This window comes from Passer montanus, unplaced genomic scaffold (assembly GCF_014805655.1).
Source record: "Passer montanus isolate IOZ18808 unplaced genomic scaffold, ASM1480565v1 scaffold10, whole genome shotgun sequence".
Lineage (NCBI taxonomy): Eukaryota > Metazoa > Chordata > Aves > Passeriformes > Passeridae > Passer > Passer montanus.
Window position 1 is genome coordinate 6,366,969 of NW_024356505.1, and position 25,930 is coordinate 6,392,898.

At 39.4% G+C, this 25,930-nt stretch overlaps 1 protein-coding gene across 4 annotated transcripts in view; it reads right to left on the reverse strand.

Moving 5' to 3' along the window:
• LOC120501019 (ubiquitin-conjugating enzyme E2 E1) overlaps positions 1-25,930 on the reverse strand; it is a 45,658-nt gene that overhangs the window by 1,025 nt on the left and 18,703 nt on the right. For all 4 annotated transcript variants that reach the window (XM_039706651.1, XM_039706668.1, XM_039706660.1 and 1 more), the window contains 2 exons: positions 7,215-7,347; positions 95-242 (listed from right to left, as the gene is read on the reverse strand). In XM_039706651.1, coding sequence (XP_039562585.1) covers positions 95-242; positions 7,215-7,347 — 281 coding nt within the window. The remainder of the gene's footprint in view (positions 1-94; positions 243-7,214; positions 7,348-25,930) is intronic.

Sequence of the window (25,930 nt, forward strand, 5' to 3'; positions counted from 1 at the left end):
CACTGGAGCATGGGCTGAGCTGGCCACACCAATGGAGTGAGGAGGGCCACGTTATTTAGGTGCTGGGAGGAATGCAAGGTGCAGGTGGACTTACCGGGGTTACAGTCTGTGAGGAGGGAGCAGATGGAGAGGAGAACTTTAGAAATGGTTAACGCTGGACTCCAGTTGTCCTTTAGAATGTCCAGGCAGATGACGCCTTGGCTGTTAATGTTACAGTGGTAGATCCTTGTCCGGAACGTTACCTGCAAGAGAGGGGTGTGAGCGGGTGTGCCGGGGTGCCGCGGGCTGTGGGGAGCGCCAGGACAGCAGCACCAAGCGGGGCAGCGGAGCAGCGCCGGCTCCGCGGGTCTGGCCCGCCTCGGTCCCGGGCCGAGCCGCGCCGGGCTCCCCGGGCCGCCGCCGCCCTCTCGCGGCGGAAACAGGAAAGAGCCGGACTTAGAACAAAAATGAGAGCCAGCTTCCACGGTCAATGCAAAACACAGGTCATAGTGAGTTTAATTTCGTTTTTCCACTTTTTTTTTTGTTTTTATTAATTTTTGTATTTTTGTTCCCAGTGACAAAAGGGCCCAGGGCCTTAACACCAGCATTTTTCTCCTTCTGGACTCCCATGGATTTGTAAAATCCTTCAGACAGACCAAGGCACTTGGAATCACAGCTTCCATCACTTCTAAGAGGCTCAGCAATAAGAGAAATTAGTTCGATTTATTTATTTTTATGATGTAACTGAGCTAGGCAACTTGCCACAGAAGCTATCCAAAAGGAAAACACAAGAAACACAAGCACCAGGAGCTGAGCTCAGAACACCATGGGACCTACAGAGAGGCCTTACCCTGACTCACTGAGTGAACAGCAACAACAAATTTGGTGCAATTTGCATGGATTAGGAGCATGAAAAAAGGCTGGTAGGTTCATGTCCTAAATCCTCAAAATTTGTCAGCTATCCACCCTAGAAATTTTATTGTCTGTTTATAGGTCACAGGAATATTTGCAAAACACACTCGGTAAGTGTGTGGTATGACAAGAACACACCAGTGCTTTCTCTCGAGATGGGACCAGCCCACACATAAAACTTGCCAGTCAATCCTCATTTTTTCTACTGCCTTTCTGATGCAAAAAATTTGCCTGTGACCCTCACTCTCACAGGCGTGGGGAGCAGGCACAGGGTGGGGTGACAGCTACAGAAGTCTGGTGACTGGCATGTCCTCGTGCACTGAATCCATGCAGTGTTTCCAAGAATGCTCCCAATGCACAGAGCACACGGGCTATTTTTGGACTTGCAAAAGCGGTTACTTGTCACACAGGAGACACCCACACTGCATGCTTGGGGAGATTTTACGCTTTATTTCTTGTGAGCTGCTTGGATTTTGGACTAAAACAGGAAACAAACAAAGGAAACCCCAAATCCCTGCACGTTTGCACATTATGGGGGAAACAGCAAAATGACTGCAAGAGAGCAGAGATGTGTTACCCTCCCACATCTTCTGCAAAAAGCTGCCACTCCAAAACAAGAACTCCAGATGCTTTCTACCTGGGGAGCCTTGGAAGTACAGCAGACACGAAGCCTAAATGACCTTTGTTTCCCAGATCATCTAATCTTCGGAGGAAAGGCAGCAATTACTCCCTGCAGTCATGTGGAACTCCACGTGCACCAGCCTGAGCAGAGGGCGGATCTGCCTCTGCTGTACCTGCCCCAAGCCACACTGTTCAGGGCAAAACACATTCGTGGCATTTGCAGTTGCTGGCAATGGCTCTGCCTCCTGAGCAGCCCTCAGCCCAGCCCTGCTGCTTGCTCAGTATTTCTGTGTTTGACCTGCACCTTTGGTCTCCTTCCAAGAAGGTTTCTAACTGTAAGCGAGGTAACCATTTTGACAGTTTAAACACTTCCAGAAGGGAAAGCGTGGACTATTTCCAAGCTGATACAATAAGGACCAAATTAACATAGGTCAACAGTTCTAATTTGTAAAGACAGAAAGTTGTTAATCCTATTCTCAGCACAAAAGCTAAATACTCTGTAGACAGTCTCTCAGTCCAGTTGACTAATAACTGATAACAAAGCATGAATGTTGTTTGCCTTTAAGAGCAAGAGTTATTTTTAAAATTATTTTTCATGGAGGAGGGGAAAGTGAAAATGAAAGAAGACTCCCATATACTTGCAGAACAGCCTGGTTCCTTAACACACCTTAAGATCCTTAAGGGATATATCTGTGGCACTGAAAGCAGTTTTGTCCAGTTAGAGGAACTCTACCAAGCACTGTGCAAAAAATATCTACGTTTGTTTTCACTTTAGCAGCAACTCAGAACTAGGATGGTGTTAGACATATGTACTCCAGCTGTTTGCCATTTCAATTTTAGCTGATGGCACAAAAGCCAGCAGTGCAGGGAAAGCAAATGGAATTGGAAGAGGAAGAAACTGAAGGCCTACTAGAAAACAAAAATATTTAAAGTAAATGCTCATTACACCCTAAAGAGGGGAAAAACCCCTCACATCAAGCTAGTACATTCAGACCAAAATCAAAAGAAACTGAGTTATCTGGAAGGTAGTGAAGAGAACAGCATGTGGAATAGCAGAAAAATATAGTGTAACTGAACAATCCTTTGGAAATGTCCCACCTGAGATTACATTAATGCAGTAACTACATGGAGTTAAGCACAGCTTTTGAAAAGACATGAAAGAAGCTAATCTCAACCTTACCCTGAAGTGATAGCAGAGGTTAATTTACACAAGCAGCAGAATAGGAGTGGGTGGAAGGAAGTGGTTAGAGGTTATTAATACAAATGATCAAAGCACACACCCCAGGTCAACACAAGCTACTGTTTTCACCTCAGTAAATGAAATCAAACCCAACTATAATGTAACTCTTGGGAAAATGTCCATTGTAATAGTACTAATACAGAACCTCTTAAAGTCTAATTATACTTGTTTACTGGATTCTCCTAAATCCAGGCACACCCAGCACGTGCCTGACTCATTTGCTACCTGAAACACAGGCAAAACCAGAATACAACACAAAATGAGAAAACATAAAAAGCAGACAACAGATTAACACTAATATTTTCAAGGTGTTGTATAGAATGCTCAATTAAAAGCATAAGAACTCCATTATACATATTTAGGACATCAAAGACAGTATCTGTCCCTGTATCAGATTTCTCCCCCTGAAGTTTCTTGTACCGTGCAATGCATTTCCAAGTCAAATTTTAAGATCTTTCATTTCTCCAACCTCAAGCAGCCCCTCTTAATATCCTCACAGGAATCTAAACATCACTTCTAGCACAGTCTTTTGACTCTCCTACAGGAACATCCTCTCCAAAAACATTTGCTCCAACATACTGAATCAAGCCCTCAGCTAGAGTTTGACCCAGTCCTCAAAGCTACACCTGTATATCCTTCATCACATATCTCTAAGATGCTCATCAACCACACAGCATTTGCAGGGTTTATGCCTCAACACCTTCTCTCACACATATGCCTGAGAGCTTGGAAGCTTGCCAGGATGACCATTTTCACCTAATTTTATTTAAGAAGGTAAATCCTTTAATGGCATTTTAGTTTCAGATTATGAACTGTGTTCAGTTATAGGCACTTCACCATTGGGCAGCCCACCACGGCAGGAACTGTCCTCACAGGAGTTACCAAAGACTCAGAGAGATTTTCTTCCACTGGTCTTACAGGGCTTACAAAGGAAGATCCAAGGGTTGCAAGTGCTTTTTCCTTACAAAGCATCATCTTTCCAGAGATCAAGGCTTTTAAAATGACATTCTACTCTATTTTAAAATGACTCTACTGTTCTGTGAGTGCTTAGCATCAAAGTGATATACACTGGATTTTGTTTCAACTAGCTGTTTCTTTATTTCTTGCCCTAAAAGGCACTTACAGGAAGGCTACTGTAATTACATTAGCCTACCACTTAAACATGATCCACAGACAGTATTTACTCGCTACTGCAAGTAGTTGGATAGTCTAAAATCAACAAAATATCAGGAATAAAGCAGGAGTAATATGATAATCATATTTTCCACATTACCACTGATTAACACTAGTGTGGATTTTAATACAGGAGCAGCTTTGGTTCTCAAAGGATGGTTCTTCATTTCAACCTGAAGTGTCCAAGTAGAGGAAGTGTGTTCTATTATAGCACCACCATGCTTTCTCCTATATATCATCTCAACAAGACTGAAGTTACATGTATTTTACTTCCATGCCTACATGTGGTTTGTAAACTGACTTGGACTTTGCTAGATAAACTCCATTTAAATGAAACTGATCCAATACAGTGAATCACCATTAAACTCATCTTTTAAGGCCTCAGTCAGTGGTGTCTATCTGTTTTAATCCCACCCTTCCTTTCATCTGGGTGAGGGTTTAGATGCCAAGACAAAGCGATCTCAGTCAGAAGCACTGAGCAGAAAGCAGGGCTGAGCTGAATGACATGACTGTTTATTTGGCTCTGTGTGGGGGAGCTTGGCATACAGGGCTGTCTCTGTAGCTCTGGCAGTTACAGTATGGTCCTGCAAGGCATCCTGCTCGACCCTCGAAGCAGCATGGCAGGAACACATCTGAGAGCAAGGGCTGCAACTCTGGCTGGGGCATTGGCACCACCTACCCTGCCCGTGGCAGATACTTCTACCCAGATGGAGCTGCTGAAGGGAGAGGCTGCAGAGTGGATCTCAGGCTGCAGGCAGTGTCGAGACCTTTCTCCTGGGCAGGACAGCCAGCAGGCCTGCCTGCAAAAGGTGCTGCCCAGGTGGAAAACCTCCTGCAGCAGCTGGCTGAGCTGTAGGAGGCAGTGAGAAGCATGTGTGGCATCAGGGCTGCTGAGGAGAAGTTAGCTGGTTCCAAACTGCACTGGACACACATCCTATGGCCACACAGCCACAAACTCCCATCAGCACACAGGGGAGGGAGGGGGGCCAATAATGCAGAAAAATGGAAGCTTTCCACGGCAAGGATCTGCAGGAAGAGACTTTCCCCCAAAGACTGAAGTGTCCCCACAGAACCACTTAGCTGCTGTGAGAGTGGAAACACCCATGCTATCAGAAAAGACACTAAAGCCCAATAAGGCAGTCCTGGGAGTGACAAGAAAGGACTCTGGAGCATAGATGGTTTTTTCATCAATCCTCCTGGTCAAAGGGAAAGGGTTCAAAAGGGCTAGTCAAATCTGGCAAACCAACACATGGTTATGGGATTGGTGCCACAGTCAGGGGTTTGGCTACTTAGACCATGGGACTTGCTTTGGGAAACCTGGCACTGATGGATCCATCTGTCAGAGAAGGGGAAGGAGCCTGCATGGATGAACAAGGAACTCCTGGACAAACTCAAACACACAAAGGAACTGTACTGAAAGTGGAAGCAAGGTCAGGCAGCCTAGGAGGAACAGGGAGAGGTGGGCCTGTGAACTCATAAAGTTCAATGAGCCCATGTGCAAGGTCCTTGTACCTGTGTCTGGCAATCACGAGCACTTGTGAGACCCCACCTGAAGCGTGGCATCCAGCCCTAGGGCCCCCAGCATGAGAAGGACATGGAGTGAGTCCATGCTGCTGGAGTGAGTCCAGAAGAGGGCCATCAAGACAATCAAAAGGCTGAAGCACCTCTCCTATGAAGAGAGGTTGAGAGAGTTGGGCTTTTTCAGCCTGGAGAAGAGAAGGTTCCAGAGAGACTTTAGAGCAGCCTTCCAATACCTAAAGTGGACCACAGGAGAGCTGGAGAGGGACTCTCTACAAGGCCATGGACAAGGAGTCATGGCGTTAAAATGAAAAAGGGTTAATTTAGACGAGATATTAGGAGGAAATCCCTTATTGTGAGAATGGTGAGGCACTAAAACAGGTTGCTCAGGAAAGTTGTGGATGCTCCATCCCTGGAAATATTCACGGCCATGTTGGATAGAGCTTTCAGCAAGATGGTCTAGTGGAGGGTATATCTTCCCACAGCAAGGAGGTTGGAACTAGATCATCTTTAAGGCCACTTCCAACCCAAAACATTCCAGGATTCTATGATGAGTCTGAACAAGTCTGGGCTGATAAATGCTTCTGCTAGCATAGAAAGCAAAGGTGTAACAAAGCACACACGGAAAAGCAAAAGATCTCTCTTTAAATGCTTACTGGGCTCGCAACATAATAAACTGCATACAGTTAGCTGGACAACAAATTATTCAGCAAATTAAACAAAAAAAACCCCAAAACCAAAACCAACCAAACAAAAAAACTACTCAAAAATGAATTAAATTCTGACATGAGAACCATCTGAGAATGCCAGAGAATGTCCAAAAAGAGAAGGACAGATGTCAGCAGAAAACCACTAGAGATGTCCCAAGGCAGACCATACTGTTTAAGAACTGGAGCCCTATCTTAGAGGGAGAATTTAAGGACCTTCTACCAGAAACCCTGAAGTTATGTGAGCAAGAACAGGCAAACAGTTTCCTTAATTTGGCAAGCTTGTATTAATTTGTCTTGTGCAAGCAATTAGCATTTCTCTGTTGAGATGGCCTGAAGAAGTCCTTTCTGCTGCAGACTAGACCAAAGTATAAAAGATGGTGTAGTCATTGGCATTTATTTCATCAATCAAACAACATTTAAGTAGAAAGTTAAACATGCACATAAATGCTTTCAGATACAAGACAAACACCAAGGGTATGCGCAAGCACCTCTTGTAACCCAACACTCCTCCTGTGGCCACATATTGGAACCACCGGATAATGTTCACTTGCACTGGTATTTGCCTTAGAGCACTGGAACACAACACTGGAATGTAAGAGCTTCACAAATATAACACACCTATAGAAGGTTGTTACTGTACAAATAGGTGAACAACACAAGTGTCCAACAAAACTGGAAAATGAAATACTACTTTGGTGGCTAAAACACATGTAACTTATGCTTACAGTACCTAAATTGTTTGAGAAATAAGTGTTTGTAGCATTTATTCTCTTCTCAAGTTTATTTACTTTTCAGTTTCTCAGCCCTGTCCCAATGCTTGCACTAAATGCTTAGGACTTCTTATAAACAGAAGGAGGACAAAAGAAGGCAAGCTCTAGGATAATTATCAAGAGGACTGAAAAAGCTGTCAACATTAGCTAATAGAAACTCCTGTAATGTCTAAAATTAGCTTAAGTTTGTTCTTAAGAAGAGTGAATTTCAAATGGGCTGTGCTCCATTAACACTGCATGCTATTCATGTTTAGCACTCATGACTTATGATGTTAGCTACAGGTCTCTTACCTTTGGAGGCTTGAAGGGATATTCTGGGGTAAATGTGATGTCAAGGAAGAAAACACCTCCCTCATAGACTGAACCTGGAGGTCCTAGAATGGTTGATCTCCATTCATAGATGTTATCACCTTTGGGGCCAGCACTAAGAGATAAAAAACAAAATAATTTAGAAATACTACCACAGCTCAAATAAATACGACTTCTTACATTCTTCAAGTGTGATATGGAGGAAATATTTCAGTGTTACTCTTCATACACCACCTGACATAGAGACGGGGATTAAAAGAAGACTGAATGCTTTCAAACACTCAGAGATCTTACCCGAACTTATCAGTGCTCCAGACTGTTTAGCAAAGCTGAGAAACTAGAGCTGGGGTATGGTTTCCACTTGCTCTTTCTTGATAGTTACATGAACAGCATTACCCAGAACTACTCCTAAACATACTACACTATCAATTCAATACAAGAGCTAGGTTTCAAAGAACAATTTCCTACTGTATTCAGAAATGGCTCTTCCATTTCAGTCTTAATAAAACTGTACCACATTAAAGACCATAATAAACAAATTAAGGATTTATGTTCATGTTACTAATCTTATGTGTTCTTTAAAATTAAAATATATCCTGCATTATTGTTAAACAAAGGCACATAGTATAATTGAAGGAAGCCAAATTAATGATGATGCTCTTAAATGTCAAAATTTTCTACACTTTTATCATTTTACTGCACATGATCTTACCTGGTTGATATTGCTTGCATTGTGGAACTGCGTTTTTTAGGGGGAATTAAAATCACTGTGCCAAATTAAAACAGCAATTTCTCAAATTAGCTCAGCTTATTGGAGATTCTGCCCAACCTGCCAGCAGCTCACTACAAGTAGTACAAACTAAAGGTGTTGCAGAGATCAAATGTCTGCTTGGTAAAACTAGTTTTACTGGTATCCTTAGACACTTGTACTCAGTAGTGTGCCACATGTCACTGAGTATTTTCTAAGTACAGCTCAACCTATAAAGCCATTAATGGTGCAGGACTCCTTTGCTGGCTCTTCCCTTCTGTACTGCTATGGTAGTATTTTGTTCGTAAGATGCCAGAGCTGGAAAAACATTTGCATAACGGGAAGTGCTGACACAGCTTTTTCCATCATGGATGTACCATGGTGTCAAAAATCTCTTCTCCCCTTGTTCTGAAGGGGATGGATCTTAATGTTCCTAATACATTGAAAACTAGCTTTGCTGTTCTTTCCTCCTTCTTTTAACAAGGCTCCACTAAGACAGAAGGTAAAAACCAAGCTCTTTACATATTATAATAATCACAGAGCAGTATTACTTGAGAGGGAAGACAATACAATAAATTCAATATACACATGACAATGTGCATTTGATTAACATGCAGGAAACCAGAGTAATCACTAAGTGTTAATAACAATGTTACAAACAGAAATACAACTGCAAGAACATAAATTGTCAACAGTGATCAGAGACATTTTTTTCCCCTGCTCTTCCCAGTACTGGTGAACATCTTCTTGACAGCAGGGGAATTAGGAGAGAGAAAGGGAATTAATTCTGTTATCAAACCTAACATTTTTTTCCAGATTAACCTAACAATAAAATTTCACAATATGTTGGTGCTAGATAATTTAACAATGGTGAAATTATGACTAAAAACATGCTTCTAGGGAAAGGAAAGCATGTAAGAAAGCAGCAGACGGATCTCTGCAAATGATGCACCAGCCACAAGGGAAAGACTTTTCTCTCCAGAACACAAAGCCCCACACAGCTCAAGATCAGTATTAAATTAAAGTAAAAGCCATTCCATCCTGAACACTCCTGGCATCCCACTCCACCTTAATGACTTGTCCCTGTCCTTTGCGGGTCCATATATTTGGGCACTCAGTACTCTCCAGCTACCGCTTGTGCGTTAGACTGGAGAAGTGTCGTATTTCGAGGGAAGCTCTGGCAAGACACCAACTGTGCAAACTTACTGAAAAGGACTCTCTGGGGCACCCTTAGCCACCGCTCCAAGGAATCACTTCTTTATGTACCTATTAAGCAACCTACTGACACACTGTCATTACTGCAAGTTGCGCCGGCAATCATCCTCCCCTCCCTCCCTCCCCTAAAGGTGGAGCTACTGAACGGGAACAGGTACTTGAACTTCGTTAGCACCGATTTACTGTGGGAATTTATATCACCAGAACTGCCAACGGAGAGCACTTCAGCACGCAAGAAATGTGATGTGCGATTAGCACTGAGTACAGCCCTCTGAGCCAATGAGATATATTTCAACATTTTGCATTTCCAGCATCAGCCCAAGGGACTGTCAATAAAAAACTCCCACAGACTTCAAAAAATATATTATCATTAGTAATAGTCTGAGAAATCTCTTGTATCCTATTAGGTTTCCAATTAGAGCTATCACTGCACACAAGTAATATACTGCCATATTAAGAGTGCAACATCTTTGTAAGACATCAGTAGGCTTTAACAATGATGTGCTAAGCTTTCCTTTTAAGCTTTTCATAATTCAATTAACAGCATAAAATAGCTGTGCATGTCCAACTTTTACACATTAACATTGATTTCTTATAAAAGAAAGACTGAAAGAGGATGATGCAAGTCAGCTTCAAGTATGATACTGCTTAGATTTAATTTAGGATTAGTAATATCAAACAGCTCATGAAGACCTAGTGCATAATAGAAAAGTGACAATACTTGACCACAGTGTAAGAACAGTGGCATTAACTTTTGGTGGAGATATGGAAACTGTCAAAGGCTAAAGATTACATTATTTGTTTAAAATCCTTGCAATTATCTGCTTCAAAAAGAAATTCACTGATGCATGGACAAAGGGCTCAACTGGCAGAGCTGTCACCTTGCCTGATATCTGTCACCACTGCTCAAATTAAGCGTCTAGATCTACTAATACAACACTTTAAAGCTGTCCAACATATGACCACCAGGAAGACAATTTTAACCAATTAAATAGAAATTGTTTCCACTGCAAGATGAGAGTATGTGAGCAACAACTTTCTGTATTAACTCAGCAGCCCACAACCTCTTCACTTCCAAAGAAAGAAATGAATAAAAGACCAGCAATTCAGAGTGAAAAGCGACTCTGAAAGAAAACTGAAAAGATCCCAACCCATTATTATCCTATCAAGCAGCATGTGTTACACTGCAGTGCAACTGAGATCTCTCTTGGAAAAACAGTGATATATTCAGTGAAGAAGGACTGCACTCACTGTAACAACTGATCCTGATTGTTCCCAATGATGCTAGCTTATCCCCCAGACTGATGACAGAAACATTCCTTGGGAAACCTCCCAGAGCCAAGGTATTGTTTAAGGAATACCTAATTTTCCGAGTCTAGAAGCAGGAAAATGCAAGGCATTACCTCCTGGTAAACCCAAGGCAGAGAGAAAGAGTCAGCACAAGTGAGACCAAGCTCAAAGTCCTGCATGGGCCAAGTCCTAACCAGCATTGTGCTGCTTTGGAAAAACCTGATCATGCTCTGCTTCTCTTTGCTGGCAGGCGCCATATTCTTTCCCAACTTAAAAATCCATCAGGTAAATTAGAAATGCCTGGAGCAGGGGCTGGGGAGCAGAACCATGCCTAGGCAAATTAGCTGCAGATGCCTTGCAGTACTGAGCAACTGTAAACACAGAACTCTGTCTCAGAGATTCAGTGTTCATGGAGAACACACACACACACACACACACTTTCACAAATAGGAAAAGCTGAGAAGACAGACAGTCTGCAAGAACACCCAGCCTGTGGCTTTTTTGTGTTAAGCCTGTCAGATGTATCCTCTACCACAGGTCTGCAATACATGATACCACCCTGATATTTTGCACACACAAACTCAGCTTCCTCCTCCGCCCTGGCATGCTGGGCAAATCACTCAAAATATGCCTATGCCACAAGGGAAGGCAGGACTTTTTGGTGTTCACCACATATAGCTAATGTATGAAAATCCCTGGGAACACCGTGATGGTACTTTCCAGGAGAATGACTCACTAAGAGTCCATTGTTTATGTAAAGATGCTAGTTCATTTAGAAACTACCTGGTCTTTCTAGGAGTCGACCAAATGATTAATGTAAGTACTCCCTTTAGTGAAAATTCAGACTAGCAAATAGTTTAATTTCTCTTCTTTGAGATACAGAAGACACAATAGCAGATCGCTGCAGTGATAAATCAAAATAGTTGATGCTACACTAGGTTAGTACCCTGATATACCAAAGCAGCATATATTCCTTTTAAAAGTTAACTAATTTAGCAGAGTAGTTTAGAAGTGCCACAGACTGCTACCTGTCAGCGTGATGAGAAGAAGGGCGATTCCCTGGTATGATGAATGAAATAACACTTAATGAAAACCTACAATATATTTCAGGTAAAATTGCAAGTAACAAACCCATGAACTCATACACCAACTACTCCATATCCCCAGGTGCTATTTTTGAGGTTATTTCGCCCTAAACATGAAGAGTCTGATGCTAGTAGCTAAGCTGTTTTGAAGTTGCACACTTGGGGAAAATAAACATAAATTCTAAAAACACTGCAGACATGACCTTTTCCAAGGGACATAGCTCAAATCAGAAAGCAAACAACATACTAACACCACTTGGGAATTTCAAGGTAGCAGAGAATCTAATGATCTCCAAAATAAAACTTCACCATTACAAACTGATAGCAACATCAATTTTGTCTTGCTGTTGCTTTGTTTTCTAGTAAGAAACAGTTAATGGCTGAACATGGAAGTGCGTCTTAGTTACGGACTTACTAGGCAGCTTTAGGGAACAGCTGACTGTTAGAAGGTCCCTTTTATTTTCCCACCCTTTTTTCCCCCCTATTTTCTTCTCCAAAGACGTAAGCTCAAAACACGTTAGAAGTTTTGGCTGCCAGGCAGGAAGCGTATCATTCTCACCTGAAGTTCTGTTGCACCTTGGTTTTTCTGACAAACCCACCCCACTCCTGACCTCAGGGTAAATACATTTTCTTTTCTAATAGTCCACTGGGTGGGTCCACCCCAAACTTGCTCACTTATATTGTTAAGCTGAATCTGGTGGAGAGATGGAAAAAGCACTCCAGAAATACTGGATCACTGGGGGAGGCAGGTGCCACCTTTACAAAGAAGCAGGACAGCTCACCCATTTTAGCCATTGAAAACAAACAACAAATCCTCCATTCAAAGAAATTTTGCTCTACGGATCTTTAAGCAAGCTGTCTTAAAATTGGTGTGTGGAAGGACAGAGTGAAAACCAACAGAACAAAATGCAGCTACTCCTTTGGCCCAAACTTTACTTCAAAACCTTCATATTAATGCACAGTTTTAATTTTAGAAATAAATTGTCACCTTCTGCACATGCTTTAGCTACCAAAATCTAGTATTATTATTTTGATTACTATAGCACCGAGACACTCCATTCATAGGCAGGACCCCATTATGCCAAGCCTGCTACAATACAATCCAAAGACTTGTGTACACAATTTACAAAGGTTTTTCAATTATAAAATAAGCATTAAAACATTACACAGTTATTAGGAAGAAATCCAAATAGACAAAACAGAAGCAATTAAAAGGATACCTGGGGCCATCCATTTAATTACTATTTTTTTGGCAAAGTAGTTTAAAAGTGAGATGCTTCTTATTTTTAAGTCAAAGAATGGAAATTAAAGGAAAATAAAGGAAAAAAAAATAGCACAACACAAGAAAACCACTCCTGGGCAACCAGGGCAAATTAAAGGTAATATACTGAATTACCACGTGCCTACGTGAATCAGCAGCAATTTTTGCCCACTGTCATTACACACAACCAAGCTGCTCCTCTGTGTTAACATAAAAATGATGGATTGCTATCAGGTGAACTTCCTGCAGGCTCAATGAGAGATAAAATGAGAGGGAAAACTTTCTCTTGCTGTCTTTTCCCTCAATGAGAGCAAGAGAAAAAGTTGCAGCTAGCTTTAGTTAAAACATAAGAAGGGGGCAAAGAAGGTAGAGAGGTAAGTGAGCAAAGATGGAACATAATATTGCTACAGCAATCCAAACATAAAGTTTTGAAAATAGAACTTAATTCTCCTTCTAGTTCATATTCAGGGATATGGTTCTCTAGTACAAAGCTGTAAATATTATTATTTTTCTAAGTCATTGAGAGTATTGTGTTTTCTGTCTTCAATTTAAAATGCAGTCACAACATTATTGCACGAGCACAAGTGCCTTACAAATCCCACCACATTTCCAACAGAGTTAGAGATAATATCATTCTTTGCATTTTCACACACAGACTTTGTTTTAACATCTGGGAAAGCTTTTCCCTTAAGTATCAGCCTAATGTAAAATTAGGAAGGTTTGAACAATTGCACAAAGCTTAAACTGGAGGATAAACGGTGCAGTGAATTACTTTCTTACTAGGTTAAAAAAGGAACTAAATAACTAAATAGCTGTGATAATGGAGCTGATAAGGTGCAATGCAGGGATTTATGGGACTTCAAGGAAAACCGATCACGGGGATTTCTTTGTGGGAATAATAAAAAAAAGACTACATTTCCAATTTATATAAAAAATACTTGGCAATAAGATCACACAACAACCAAGAGTTACCACAGCCAAGATCTCACTCTTTTTCTATTACAATAGGAACAGAAATGCCATGGTGTACTTGCAAGTTTAGGACTTTTACCTGAAATATTTCAGTCTCTGTAAAAGATTACTGTGAAGTTACTACTAAGCTACCTGGTGAAAAGGCCAACCCTCTTACACAATTCCACTGCAGAGTTTGATTTTTAAACCAGGCTTCAAAGATTTAAAATAAAATCTCAGTTTTGACCTCAGGGAGGTCAGGAAGAGACTTGCAATATTCTCAGGAGTGTGCTGCAGCTCTATTTAGTTTAACAATAATCACTGCAATTTAGGAGCAAGGTCTTATAAAAAGGTTCAAGAGAAATTAATCCATTTAGCATTGGTTCCAAAATTGAATGGAAATCCAGCCAGCTCAGTTCTCAAGGGTTTCAGTTTTTCTTTCCAGTGGCTCCTTTGTAGCCTTCTCTACTGCAAAGTACTGGAAGTTTGTCCCACTACATACATGTAGGAATATTTTCAGTGTCAAACATGACTGCAGAAAGGCTGTTTCTGTAAGTCTGAGACTTTAGTATGTACAGTACACAAATACACAATATGCCAGACTAAGTAATGAATGAAATTATTTTCATTGTATGTAGAACTTTTTATTTTCTCCTCATATATTTAGTTTGAGGCTGTGAATAAAAATTTCTCCTCATATATTTAGTTTGAGGCTGTGAATAAATTAAAATGCCCCAGCTTGTATGTGACCTGACACATCCCATTAAATAATTCTCTGTATAAGAAACAATAAAACAAATTGGGAAAGAGTAACACAAATTCGGACCCACCTAACAATAAGCAATTTCTCATTTAAAATGACAAGAAGATGTGATGGTAGAATCTGAGGTCTGCCAACATAACCTCATGTTATTTTTAAATCAGTTTCCTTCCTGCCATTTGTCTGTTGACTATCAACTGCCAACATGGAGCCAGAAATTATTACACATCATCAGACCTTATTTCCAAATTATTTATGTATTTATAACACAGATGTGTAATTTACAGTTGGTAAGCAAAACCAGGCAGTTTCACAAATGCACTATTTCTGCAACTACACCATTTTTAGGGGGCATCTTCATATTCCAAGAGATTTTTGTAAATTGGTGTAGAAATTTAACTAGTGAATCTATTTATTTTTGTGACTTTAATGGTTGCAGAAAGCAAGCATACCCTAAACTGGTTGCCTAGAATCAAACTGACAGACCTATAATTAAAGATAAATAAAAGACAATCAATACTGATAAATATGAAAGTTCTTGTTTCACTAATCTCAAATGTGGTATATTCCTGAAAAGAAAGCAAATCTACTTCCTCCTGGCACCTACTGGGATATAGCAGGTTCTTCATACATGGAAAGGAAACTATCCCCTCTGACAACTAAACAGCTCAATAATATCCCCTTCCCCTCTATAAGCTCTAGAGGTGCTACACTGAGTCACAACAGGGCTCTTTCCTAAATATGGTGCTTTATCCATTAAGGAAAATAGAAATCTACCACAATTAACCTGCCATTCCAGAATCAAGCTGGGACCTACATCTGTGTTTCTGTCTATCATGCCCATCTCCTGTGCTGTTCTCACCAGCGTGAGAATACGGAAGGTGATCTCACTAAGCAGATAAAACTCCCCAGTACATCATAAATATTTAGGAGCCCTACAGTACATCAATTGTAAAAGAAATAAATTTGAACCCACATGACCTGGACACTTCTGTCTCTTCACTAGTTGCTTGCCCTGTCAAGGAAAAAAAAAATAGAGAATCCCCCCGATTTCATAAACCTACCCAGTACCAAGCTAACTTAGTGGACTGTTTATTTTGGACTTTATCATCCATTTGCCCTATTGATTTCATTATAATTCTGTAGATGAAGAAATACATGCCCTAAACAAATTAAGTTGAAAGGGCAACAGCAGCCACAAACCAACTTGAAAAAAAGCCCCAGAAAGTTAAAGATGCCATGTAACAACTGGCAAGATACCTCTCAAACAAATTAAGTTGAAAGGGCAACTGCAGCCACAAACCAACTTGAAAAAAACAGCCCCAGAAAGTTAAAGATGCCATGTAACAACTGGCAAGATACCTCTGCTATGCTGAAAATTGAAAGCAAACAAGACTCTCGAGCTTCCTCACTGTAATAAGGACAAGGTTCTTGAGGCTTCACCCAACTGCCTCCTTGAGCTAACTTGCTTACTTCCATGGGGAGGAAAAGGGCTTCTTGAAAGAGGAATCAATACATTTCCAGACAAGAGATACACTACCATCTCTTTTGCACTGAATGGAGGAATTGTGCTTAAAGTCTGTACTAGGAACAGATGAAGTAGTATTTTAAGATTACTAGTTTATCTGCAACTTCTAAGTTTTCAAGAGAATATAACCTAAGGGAAAAAGACTTGTTTCTGTACCACACGCTCCTAAACTGATTTACCTGTCCCATCATCTACCTACCTACCAAACAACTCACCCTAAAAAACATGTTACAAATTAGAACATTCCACCAGCCAATCAACAAAGAGTCCCCTTCCCACTAGATGTATGATAAGTAGAGTCAACATCACTTAACCAGAGAAACAGGCCATCCCATTATCTTGGCTTCACATCTTTATATCACTTCCCATCAGCATACCAATGCTGTTACTGATAACATTATGTTAAGGAACAAAATAGAGTATGTCTCGAAGGACATATCTTAAAAGATACATGAAAGATAGAAAGAAAAAAGTCTAATCTCGATGTCTTCCCTTTTCCTTTGCCTGCATTTAAACCTCTTTTCCTTGCCACTCACTAAATAAATCAAGATTGCTGCATTTGAATGAACCCATTTCACTGTGGATGCTAACAGCAAAACTACACAAACCAGCTAATAACAGCTCAAAATGTGATTACTCTTCTCAAAACAACAACAAAATATTCTCAATTATACTGTACTACCCAGAGAGAAATTTTTTCCTGATTTTCACAGTTCTAAACTATCAAAATTACCTGGCAGAAAAGTAAAGTAATTTGAAAACACCATCTTTGAGTTTTGAAACTCTGGCATGCACAGACTAGAAGCAGAAATTAAAGATGAGAGTTTGCTTTAAGTAAAACGAGATTACCTACACTGTAATACAGCACTGTTTATATACCACTGCAAGTTGTTCCCATTAATAACAAGAGCCAGTCACAATAGCTAGCCAACATTTACTGTAGTAGATACAAATATTTCAAACCTGGGTTAGAGAGAAAAAAATTCAAAAAACCCACAAAACTTATCAAGAGATTTAATAAGAAAAATAGAACTTTGATTCTTTTACCGTAGATTCACATACATAAAGGATAGTCTAAACAGGTGCTTGCAGTGACTTTCCAAACTTTTCTGGTGGTTTTTTTGTTTTGTTTTGTTTTCAAAGTATTAGGAACATTAAATTTAATCCTCATTAGGAGCCACAAGAAGACTAAGCAGTGCTCTTAAATAACGTATACAGTTTTGTGGCCAACTTGCATGCCTTAACCTGAAGAATACATCTAGTCCTTCACAAATTATCTTTTTTTTCCCTTCAGAATCCTATTTGGCAATTGATGTTAAGCAACTTCCCCGTGCAATGCAAAAAAACCTCATAGATAAATTTTGAACTTCCCAATACCTTTACTTAATGACCCTTTTATTTGGAAATGTCCAAATGTCAGGAAACATTAATGACAATGAAGCAATGAAGTGACAAGCAACAATCGTTTCAATTTAGGGCATTATGTCACTTGCACCTTTTATGAAAAGCATGTTACACTCACACAAGCCAACACTTGGTGTCTTCTCCTCCCTGATTTCCACCAAAGAAAGATGACCTAGCAACAATTTAATAAGCTGAAAGACATCTCCCATGTGTGGCAGTTAAGTTCTGCTGACAGAGAACAACAGCAGGCAGGGAACAGGGAATTGCAAGGGAGCACAAGAAATTCAGGCATCCTCCTCAACATCACTCCTGGTCCCATATGGCTTAGGAATTTGCTTCTTCAGCTGATCACTGATATCCTTAGTTTAAACTAAATTTAAACTTTTTGGTGACATGAAGAAAAAAAAAATCATGCTAAATTCACACTTATATTACCTGAAATCACTCATGTTAAATAATACTTCATGTATGTTGCCAGAGAGGCTTTTCTAGTCATTAAAAAAAAGACATTTTCCTCACAAATTTCTGGTGCAATCCAAGAAATGTACAAAGAGGGTTCTAAAATACTATTTTTTTTCATTGGATGGTGCTAACACCTGAATTGGTAATAGCTCTAGCAAGTGGTTTTCTATTGTACAGGCAGAAGGAGGAGAGCACACCTCACAGAGTGTGCTCTGAGACAGAGGACAGCATACATTTTCTAACCTTTTAACCTCAGCATTGCTGCAAGTTATACTTTGAAGCAAAAGTGACAAGATTGGTTGGATGTTTTGAGCGCTGAGCCTTGCTTTTGTTATGCTATAACCACTTTCATAAATGCTGAGGGAACTGCAGAACTGACATAGAGATAGATGAGCAGTTTGCACCTAATATTACACTATTAAGTTTCCGAACAGTAACTGAACACGTTGCTTCTAATTAGGCACAAATATGAAAACAGCATAATAGCACACAGTGGTGTGGCAAAACACCTGGAAGAACTGCCAGCCTCAATACCCATGCTTGATGCAATTTTCCATACATAACAACAGAAGAGAAATAAATCTCTCACTAGCTACAAATTGCAGGGTTTTCAGGTATGAAGGTAGGGAAAATCTCTCTAAGCACAAAGAAAAGGGATTTGTTTCCATTCACCCCAAATTCATTTAGTTTGATTTTTCTTACTAAAAGGCATTTCAAGTATTTCTTGTAGTGAAATAAAGATGTTCAAACAGCAATACGTTTACAATGCAAATATATTTACACTATCTACACTAGGTTGGAAAATTTCTCATCCAGTCTAGATAACCCTACCTGAATTTTCAAGGCAAAATAATAAGCAGGTATTTCTTCATTTAAGTTTCTATGTCAAGACCTCAGTTAGAAAGGCCAGAAAATAGAACTCTTAGAATACACACAAAAAGCCTTCTCAATAAATTAGTGAGAATAGAAAATTTCCGAAGGCAGCTGACATTCCCATCATTAAAAGTAACTTATCCTGATTAAAAAAAATATATATATATTAGGTTTTTAATCCAATGTAGATACAGGTTATGACAAACCAACTTTTTTTCCAATTAAGATAGAAAAGCTGAGGGTAACTCTTTTCTGCTGAGTTTGTAAGCATCAGAAGAGTGGAACACATCACTCACAAAAAATCATCCCCATTTCAGTGTCGTTAACAGATTAGCAAACTAACCAATATCATATGATTTTTTAAATTCAGTCTACATAAATATACACAAATCTCATGCAATTTTCAAGCCATGAGTTAATGACACTACAAACTTGAAATCCGATCAGGTAAAGTCAACCTTAAGTACTGAAGTGAAACACCAAAGTGAGTCCTTGTTTTGTGCTTTAAGACTCAATTCATTGAGAGACAAACTAATTTGACAAAAATATAAAAAAATACTTTTAGAAATCACTCTTAATAGTGCTTTTTAATATATACATACACACAGACATATATATATGAGTGTGTGTTTCAGATAACACAAATCATTTTACAATTTGACTTACAAAGATTTTTTTTTCTAAATATATTTTTCCTCCTGTAGAACAATGTTAAAGTTCAGTTCACGCATTAGTATACTAGAGATAGTATTACTCCAAAGATTTTGATCACAGGTCAAGTGCAAATTTTATCTACTAGCCTATAAAAAGAAATATAGATCCATCAGGCTGGATCTGATCTGAAGTCCACCTAGTTTAACACCTCGTATCTCACCGGCTTCCAGTGTCAAATGGCAGAGATGGGCATCAGAAGGTTCCTGACAAGTTTTCTGTTTTCCTCTACCATAGTAACACCCTCAGTGGTAACTGCTTGAGCCTCAACACCAGGCATCCATGTTTCTCTTCTGAAATCAGTATTATGAATCAGCTGCAGTAATTCTGTCTGATTTTGCCCTCCATAGAAGCCTGAGACTTTTTGAGGCTTGCTTAATTCCTGCTTTCAGTAATGTAATACAGCATGGAACCCCTATGCCCCATTTTGTTCTGTAAAAAGTGAACAAATTAAATTTCACTACCTTTTATTCTCATTCCATATGCTTTTGTAATTGTCTTAGAAGAAGAAAAAACCTTCCTCTCTATTTTCTCTCGAGGTTAAAAAAATGAGGAAAAGGCTCAGGCTCCCCAAGGAAGAGGTCACAGCACCAAGCCTGATAAGATTTCAAAAAATGTTTGGACAATACTGTTGGACACATGGTGTCATCCTTGAGGATGGTGCTTTGCAGGGCCAGGAGTTGGACTTGATGAACCTTGTGGGTCCCTTCCAACTCAGCATATTCTGTGACTCTGTAAATGCTACATTTGTTGGTTTGGTTTTTCAGTTTTTGGTTGGTTTTTTGTAGGAAACAACCCCTGTGTCTTCACATGAGGAATCCTCCATTTCCTTTTCTGAATAAATTCCATCTCTGCTCTCCAAAATCCGCTTACTCCTCCAATACAGTCTTTTAGATAAAGTGGACAGCATTCCACAGAAGCTGATAGATGAGCCATTACTCTGTATGTATTTGAACTAAGCCTTTTTCCCATTCACACGATCCATTTTTCAAAATGGGAAAACTTATCACCATAGGTGATAATGCCTCTAGTAAGCACCAGGCCAGTAAAGAGTAAGTTTCTTTCCCTACTTCAAAGTTTATGGCAAACCACTCATTGCTAAAGGTCTATCCTGTAAGTATACATTTGTCAAGTCTCTTTCTAAAAGCAAGTACTTCTGTATCAGTCTGGGCTAACTGAAGTCAATGACAAAATTCCATCAAGTTCAACAGAACTAATTCATATGCAACGCAGGGCACAGATATCTCTTGGGAATCCAGCAGAAGCCCCCCAACAAAACCAGCAGCAACTGCAAGAGCCAGATCACTGCAGAGTGCTTGGACTGGGAGGTTGCTTCATCACACTTAGCCCAGTCAGTAATTATGGCATTCCTAATTCCCACTGTCAGCAAAGAACACTCTTGAAAGCATCCTTGTTGCACCTGCATCCCATGAAAATACAAAATACTGTATTTTTTATGGAAGAATAAAGTCTAAAAGTTTGTTATCAATCAATGCTGCTGCTGAGCATCTCCAAAACAAGAAACAAGTTTTGCTTCTGTCATTAAACTGACAGTAGTTTATAGATAATTACAGAAGAGCAGAACCTTATAAGGAAAGCACAGAGCTTTACAGAGAGCTGAACTCCTCTACAGGAGAAATTTTAAGGTTCTTTTATTTAAAGCCACATGATTTATTCAAGTTACCTCTCTTACACTCCCAATATGAGAATTTGGAGGCCAGGAATATTTTGACTGAAGTGTAGGTATTTCTAATTTTTGTTTCTATTAGTTTTTGCTCAACAACCTTTTTCTTTTCTCTCTGAATCTACAGATGTGGGTTTGTGTTGGGTTTTTCTGTTATGTGGTTTTGGGTTTGGGTTTTTTTGGAGGGATTTGTTGGGGTTTTTTTTTAATCTTTAGCATATCAAGATATTTCTCCTCCCTAGCCCCAACATGTAGAAACCATGTAGTTTAAAGTCCTGCTGAGATTTGCAGACATAAATGTCAATGATAATAGCCTAGCCTTTTAACATATTTCCTTCTTCACTCCTGATATTTTTACACTCTGTGGAATTAATTCTGTAACCTGAAGTGCCACTTATTAAAAAGGCAAGCCATGGTAAAGAGCTTGCTACCATCATCACTTCCTTTACAGAAATATAGTGATTTCACTCATTACAGCACACTCAAGTTTAATCAACACTCTGGCTTCTGCTCTGTGTAGGTATTAATCATTTATAAGTCTTTGGATTCTATTGCCTCACTTTGTAGGTCATTTCCGTAGGCATTCCCTTGCAACCTGATCAGACATGATGCATAAAATTAATTTCTGGGATGACCTGATACGGAAAGAGATGTGGAAAAGGAGCATGAAAAGTGATGAAGTCAGTAAGAGAGGAGGATTTCTGGTCCCAAAGAGATACAAGAGAGGTGTGCACATGTGTATGTGGAAGGAGGGAAAAACAGTTTGTGCAAGTCGGGATCGAACAAATATTTCAATGTAATGCTCAGAATTGAAGCAGATTTTAATCTATAGGCAAGTGCAATTGGAAAAAACAAACAATTGCCCCCCAGACCCAAAAACCCCTGCACCATGCTCTTCTGGTACAGTATATCTCAAGGTATCTTGCTTAAACCTAGGAGCATGAGTTTAATATTGCTCCCAAATAACCATAATGAATAACACTGACTTTGAACATTGATGGTAGCCACATGCCTGCCCAAATCTATTTCAAATTCCATCATGTTCTTGGCCTCAATAATTTCCTACGACAGTACATTCCAGAGACTAATTATATGTGTGAAATACACATAAAATACCTTCCCTTTATTGCTCTTCTATTTGCCATCTTTGATTTCAATAGAACATCTCTCTTAGTTCTTCTGTTATGAGAAAAAGAAAACAGATGTTTCTAATTTATTTTCTCTTACACTAAAATTCAGTGCAGCACGAAGTTAGCAGTTAAATGACTGAAGTATTTCATCCTGATTGTGTTCTCCCAGACAGAGTAAATGTCTGCTCTTCCAAAGTAAACTTACCCACCTACTATGAGAATCAGAGAAAGATGAGCAAGGAAGTAAAGAAATTCAAACTTATGAACTTTAGGCAAAAGGTTTATGACAGAAAACGAGAAACCAAATACCAAAATCATTAAAAATGCTCCCCTACTCAATGTTGCTATGTCTACATCTGGGGAAAAACCAAACCAAACAAACCACCTCAACGAGCCACAAACTAACCAAATAAAATTGTGTATGGCTGACAATGCTAGTGAGGGAGAGGGACAATTAAAAAAGCAAAAGAACAGAACTTTATATGTAACATCAGCCAAACCTCTGGTATCACAAGTACTCAGCATGCTATTTTAAATTGTAGAAGCAATTAGTTAACAGTTGCAGCTTCCTTTGTAAGCATAAGCAGGTTCTCAGTGCCATCATCATGGTCATGGATGAACAGCTTAATAAGGGATCGATGCCACCATTTTGTAATGACATTTCTGGGCACTTGCAGGAAAGGTGTACATCTGTATTTGTGTGTAACTACCGTTATCTGGGTGTAAGCTGTATCAAACAAAAGCATGACTTCAACCAAAACACTTCATTAACTAGGGATGTCCACGTAGAGGCAATGAATTTGTAAAAGCAAGTGGAAGTACATTTCAGAGGGAACACACCAGATTGCAGACTGATGACATTGGTACCAGAATTTCAGTGGAAACCTTGCTTGATTTAGTTATTGCAGGACAGGAAAGGACGATTCCGAGAAATGACAGAACTTTTATGTTACTTCAGCAGTAGGACTGATCCTTAAACACAAAGGTTGCCTGCCCTTACCAGCCTGCACTGCCTTACTATACCCAATTCCAACTTTCCTCATTTATTTTAATGGAAACAACACTGCAGTTGAGGAACAATACACACTTTGATGCTTCATTCTGCAGGATGATGGGATCCTTGTTCTTTACACTGAATTCATTAACATACATTTGATACATGTGAAAAAGCCCTACCTATATTGCCCAGCTTTGAGGACTTGAAAACAAATTTCTGGAGCAAAGAAACTCTTGTTGACAATATATATCATTCGGATCAGATTTTTTTTTAAAGTGTATTTTCAGCAGTGAAACAGATAATAAATAAACAAAGTGTTCTATTATAGCTAGGAAGTTCATTGCTCCAAGTCAAAACACTGTAAAGACTGGAAGAAAGCCACTAGTCTGCTATGATTAGCCAAGGGCACAAGAGCACGGTTAGTTCTTACTTGATGACAGGACCAGATACAGAAAGGAAACCAGGTGGGTGATACACAAAATGAGGTGTCCTGATTGAATTTTCAGATTCAGATTGAAAATTCAGATTGAATTTTCTAAAAATGTCATACCTCTTTTAACAAACTTGTGTGACAATGATCCTCTTATATCTAGCTCTAATTATACAGACACTATTTCATGTATAAAATTGGAATACACAAAACCTCTACAACCCCAGAGCTGTACTCACTCCATTCAGTGACATGATCACACGCACTCCCATAGGGTATTCCATTACAGTGGATCTAGAATGGTATTATCATTTTTGCTACAAAATAATGACAAGAATATACATTATGGCAGCATGATCCCCCCTCAGTCATGAAAAGAAGTTTAACTTTACCCTTTATACCACTAGTATTAACTGACAAGTCAGTGTTACCCTTGGAGTCTGTTTTGCACACCCCTAAGAGATTTTCTCCTATGTGTGCTTTTTCTCCTGGGTGATGCAATGTTTGCAGTTTTTATGAAAACACATACTCTGTCAACTTCTACAAGTCAAATTAAATGCTGAAGAAAAGGAAACTTGATCTTACAGTGATTCTTTTCCACACAGCTACTTCTGCACATTTAGGAGGGGAAAAATAAAGGAAAAAAAAACCTCTTTACTTTCTCAAAACTTCCACTGCACTGTGGTAAGTGAATGGAAAATATGTGTTTGCACACACATACATGCTTTAAATACACTGACAAAAAGCACATCTGATTCAACACTGTTCCCTAGAGCTGTTGTCCCAGATAGCATCAAACAGTTTTAAAATGTGCAAATTACTATGAATTACCTCATAATTTGCAAAATGAAATGGCAGGTAAAAAAAATCAAGCTAAAATTTACTTCATATCAAATCTGAAGTCTGGTAGTGGTTCAGTCTTCTTGAACAATTCAACTACTGCAAAACACATATTGAGAGACACCATTTAGAGTCTTCCTTACTGTATGGGATTTACTTATAACTGCTGGCAAAATCCAAGTACACGTTCCCCTCCTGAGCATCTTTTAATCTTTGTAGTTTCTGTTCCTTTAATCCATGTAGAACAGACCCCCACCAAGTAGGTATGTCTCCCCAGGTCAGGTTACAGAGGGAAGGCAGCTCTGGTTCGGTGTCGACTGAGTTCAGGTGTATTTCTGAAAATACTAGAAAGCAAGATCTAAGGTGTGCAAGCTCCAATTAAAGCAGAAAAACAGCTTAAACTAAGAAAAAGCCTACCTATTAAAAACTTCTTAGCAGCTGTGACCAGCATGGATGAGAAATGGTGAGAGAGGCTGCCCAGTGGCTGTTGTGCTGGTTTCACACACTTTTCCCACTAGGGCAAAGAATGATTAAGAGACTCACCATCTCAATGAGTACTCTTACTGGAAACAGCTTTTGTGGAAAGTCAGACCCTTAAATGTACCCATGTCATAATCTTACTCCTTTGAGACATAGTGTTCTACTACATACTTAAAGGCTTACAGAAAAATTAAAAATATGGGATAATTTAAGCCCTTGTTTTCTTCACTACTACTTGTAAAGAGAAGCCTGAACACATAAGAGAAATCACTTTTCATAACTCCATGAGTGTGCTAAGGATGCACATGGGCCTGACTGCCCACAGGCATGCAAGTACTAAAGAAAAGGAGTTAAACAGACCTCCCCTCATCCAGATCAATGTCTTACTGCACATAAATTTATCTTCTTCCTTTGTCTTCTGTATGCCCACTAGGTCTACAACTCCTGAAGTCTTCTAAAATCAGAGGACTTTAACAGAAAAAGCAACGCAAAGAAAAGGCAAAATCCCCAATCCTCCCACCAAAAGCCACCCCAGCACTGCATGTGCTTCCTATCTTTTCTTATACTGAGAAACAGAATAATAAATGAGTAAGGAAGCAATGTGAATCTGTGCACAACATTACCTTTTTTTTAAATAGTCTATGTTTGCTTTGCATTAGCTCTCTGTGGTGGCAAAACTATAAATGTAAAAGAGACATAAAGGGAAAAAATAAAGTAGCCAATAGCAAAGATTTCAAATACACTTACACAACCACAGTTTGTTTTACAGCTGCTTTACATAACAATAAAAATGTAATATACCATGGACTTCTGGCAGTGTGTAGAGAGGCAGCATCAAATGCCAATAAC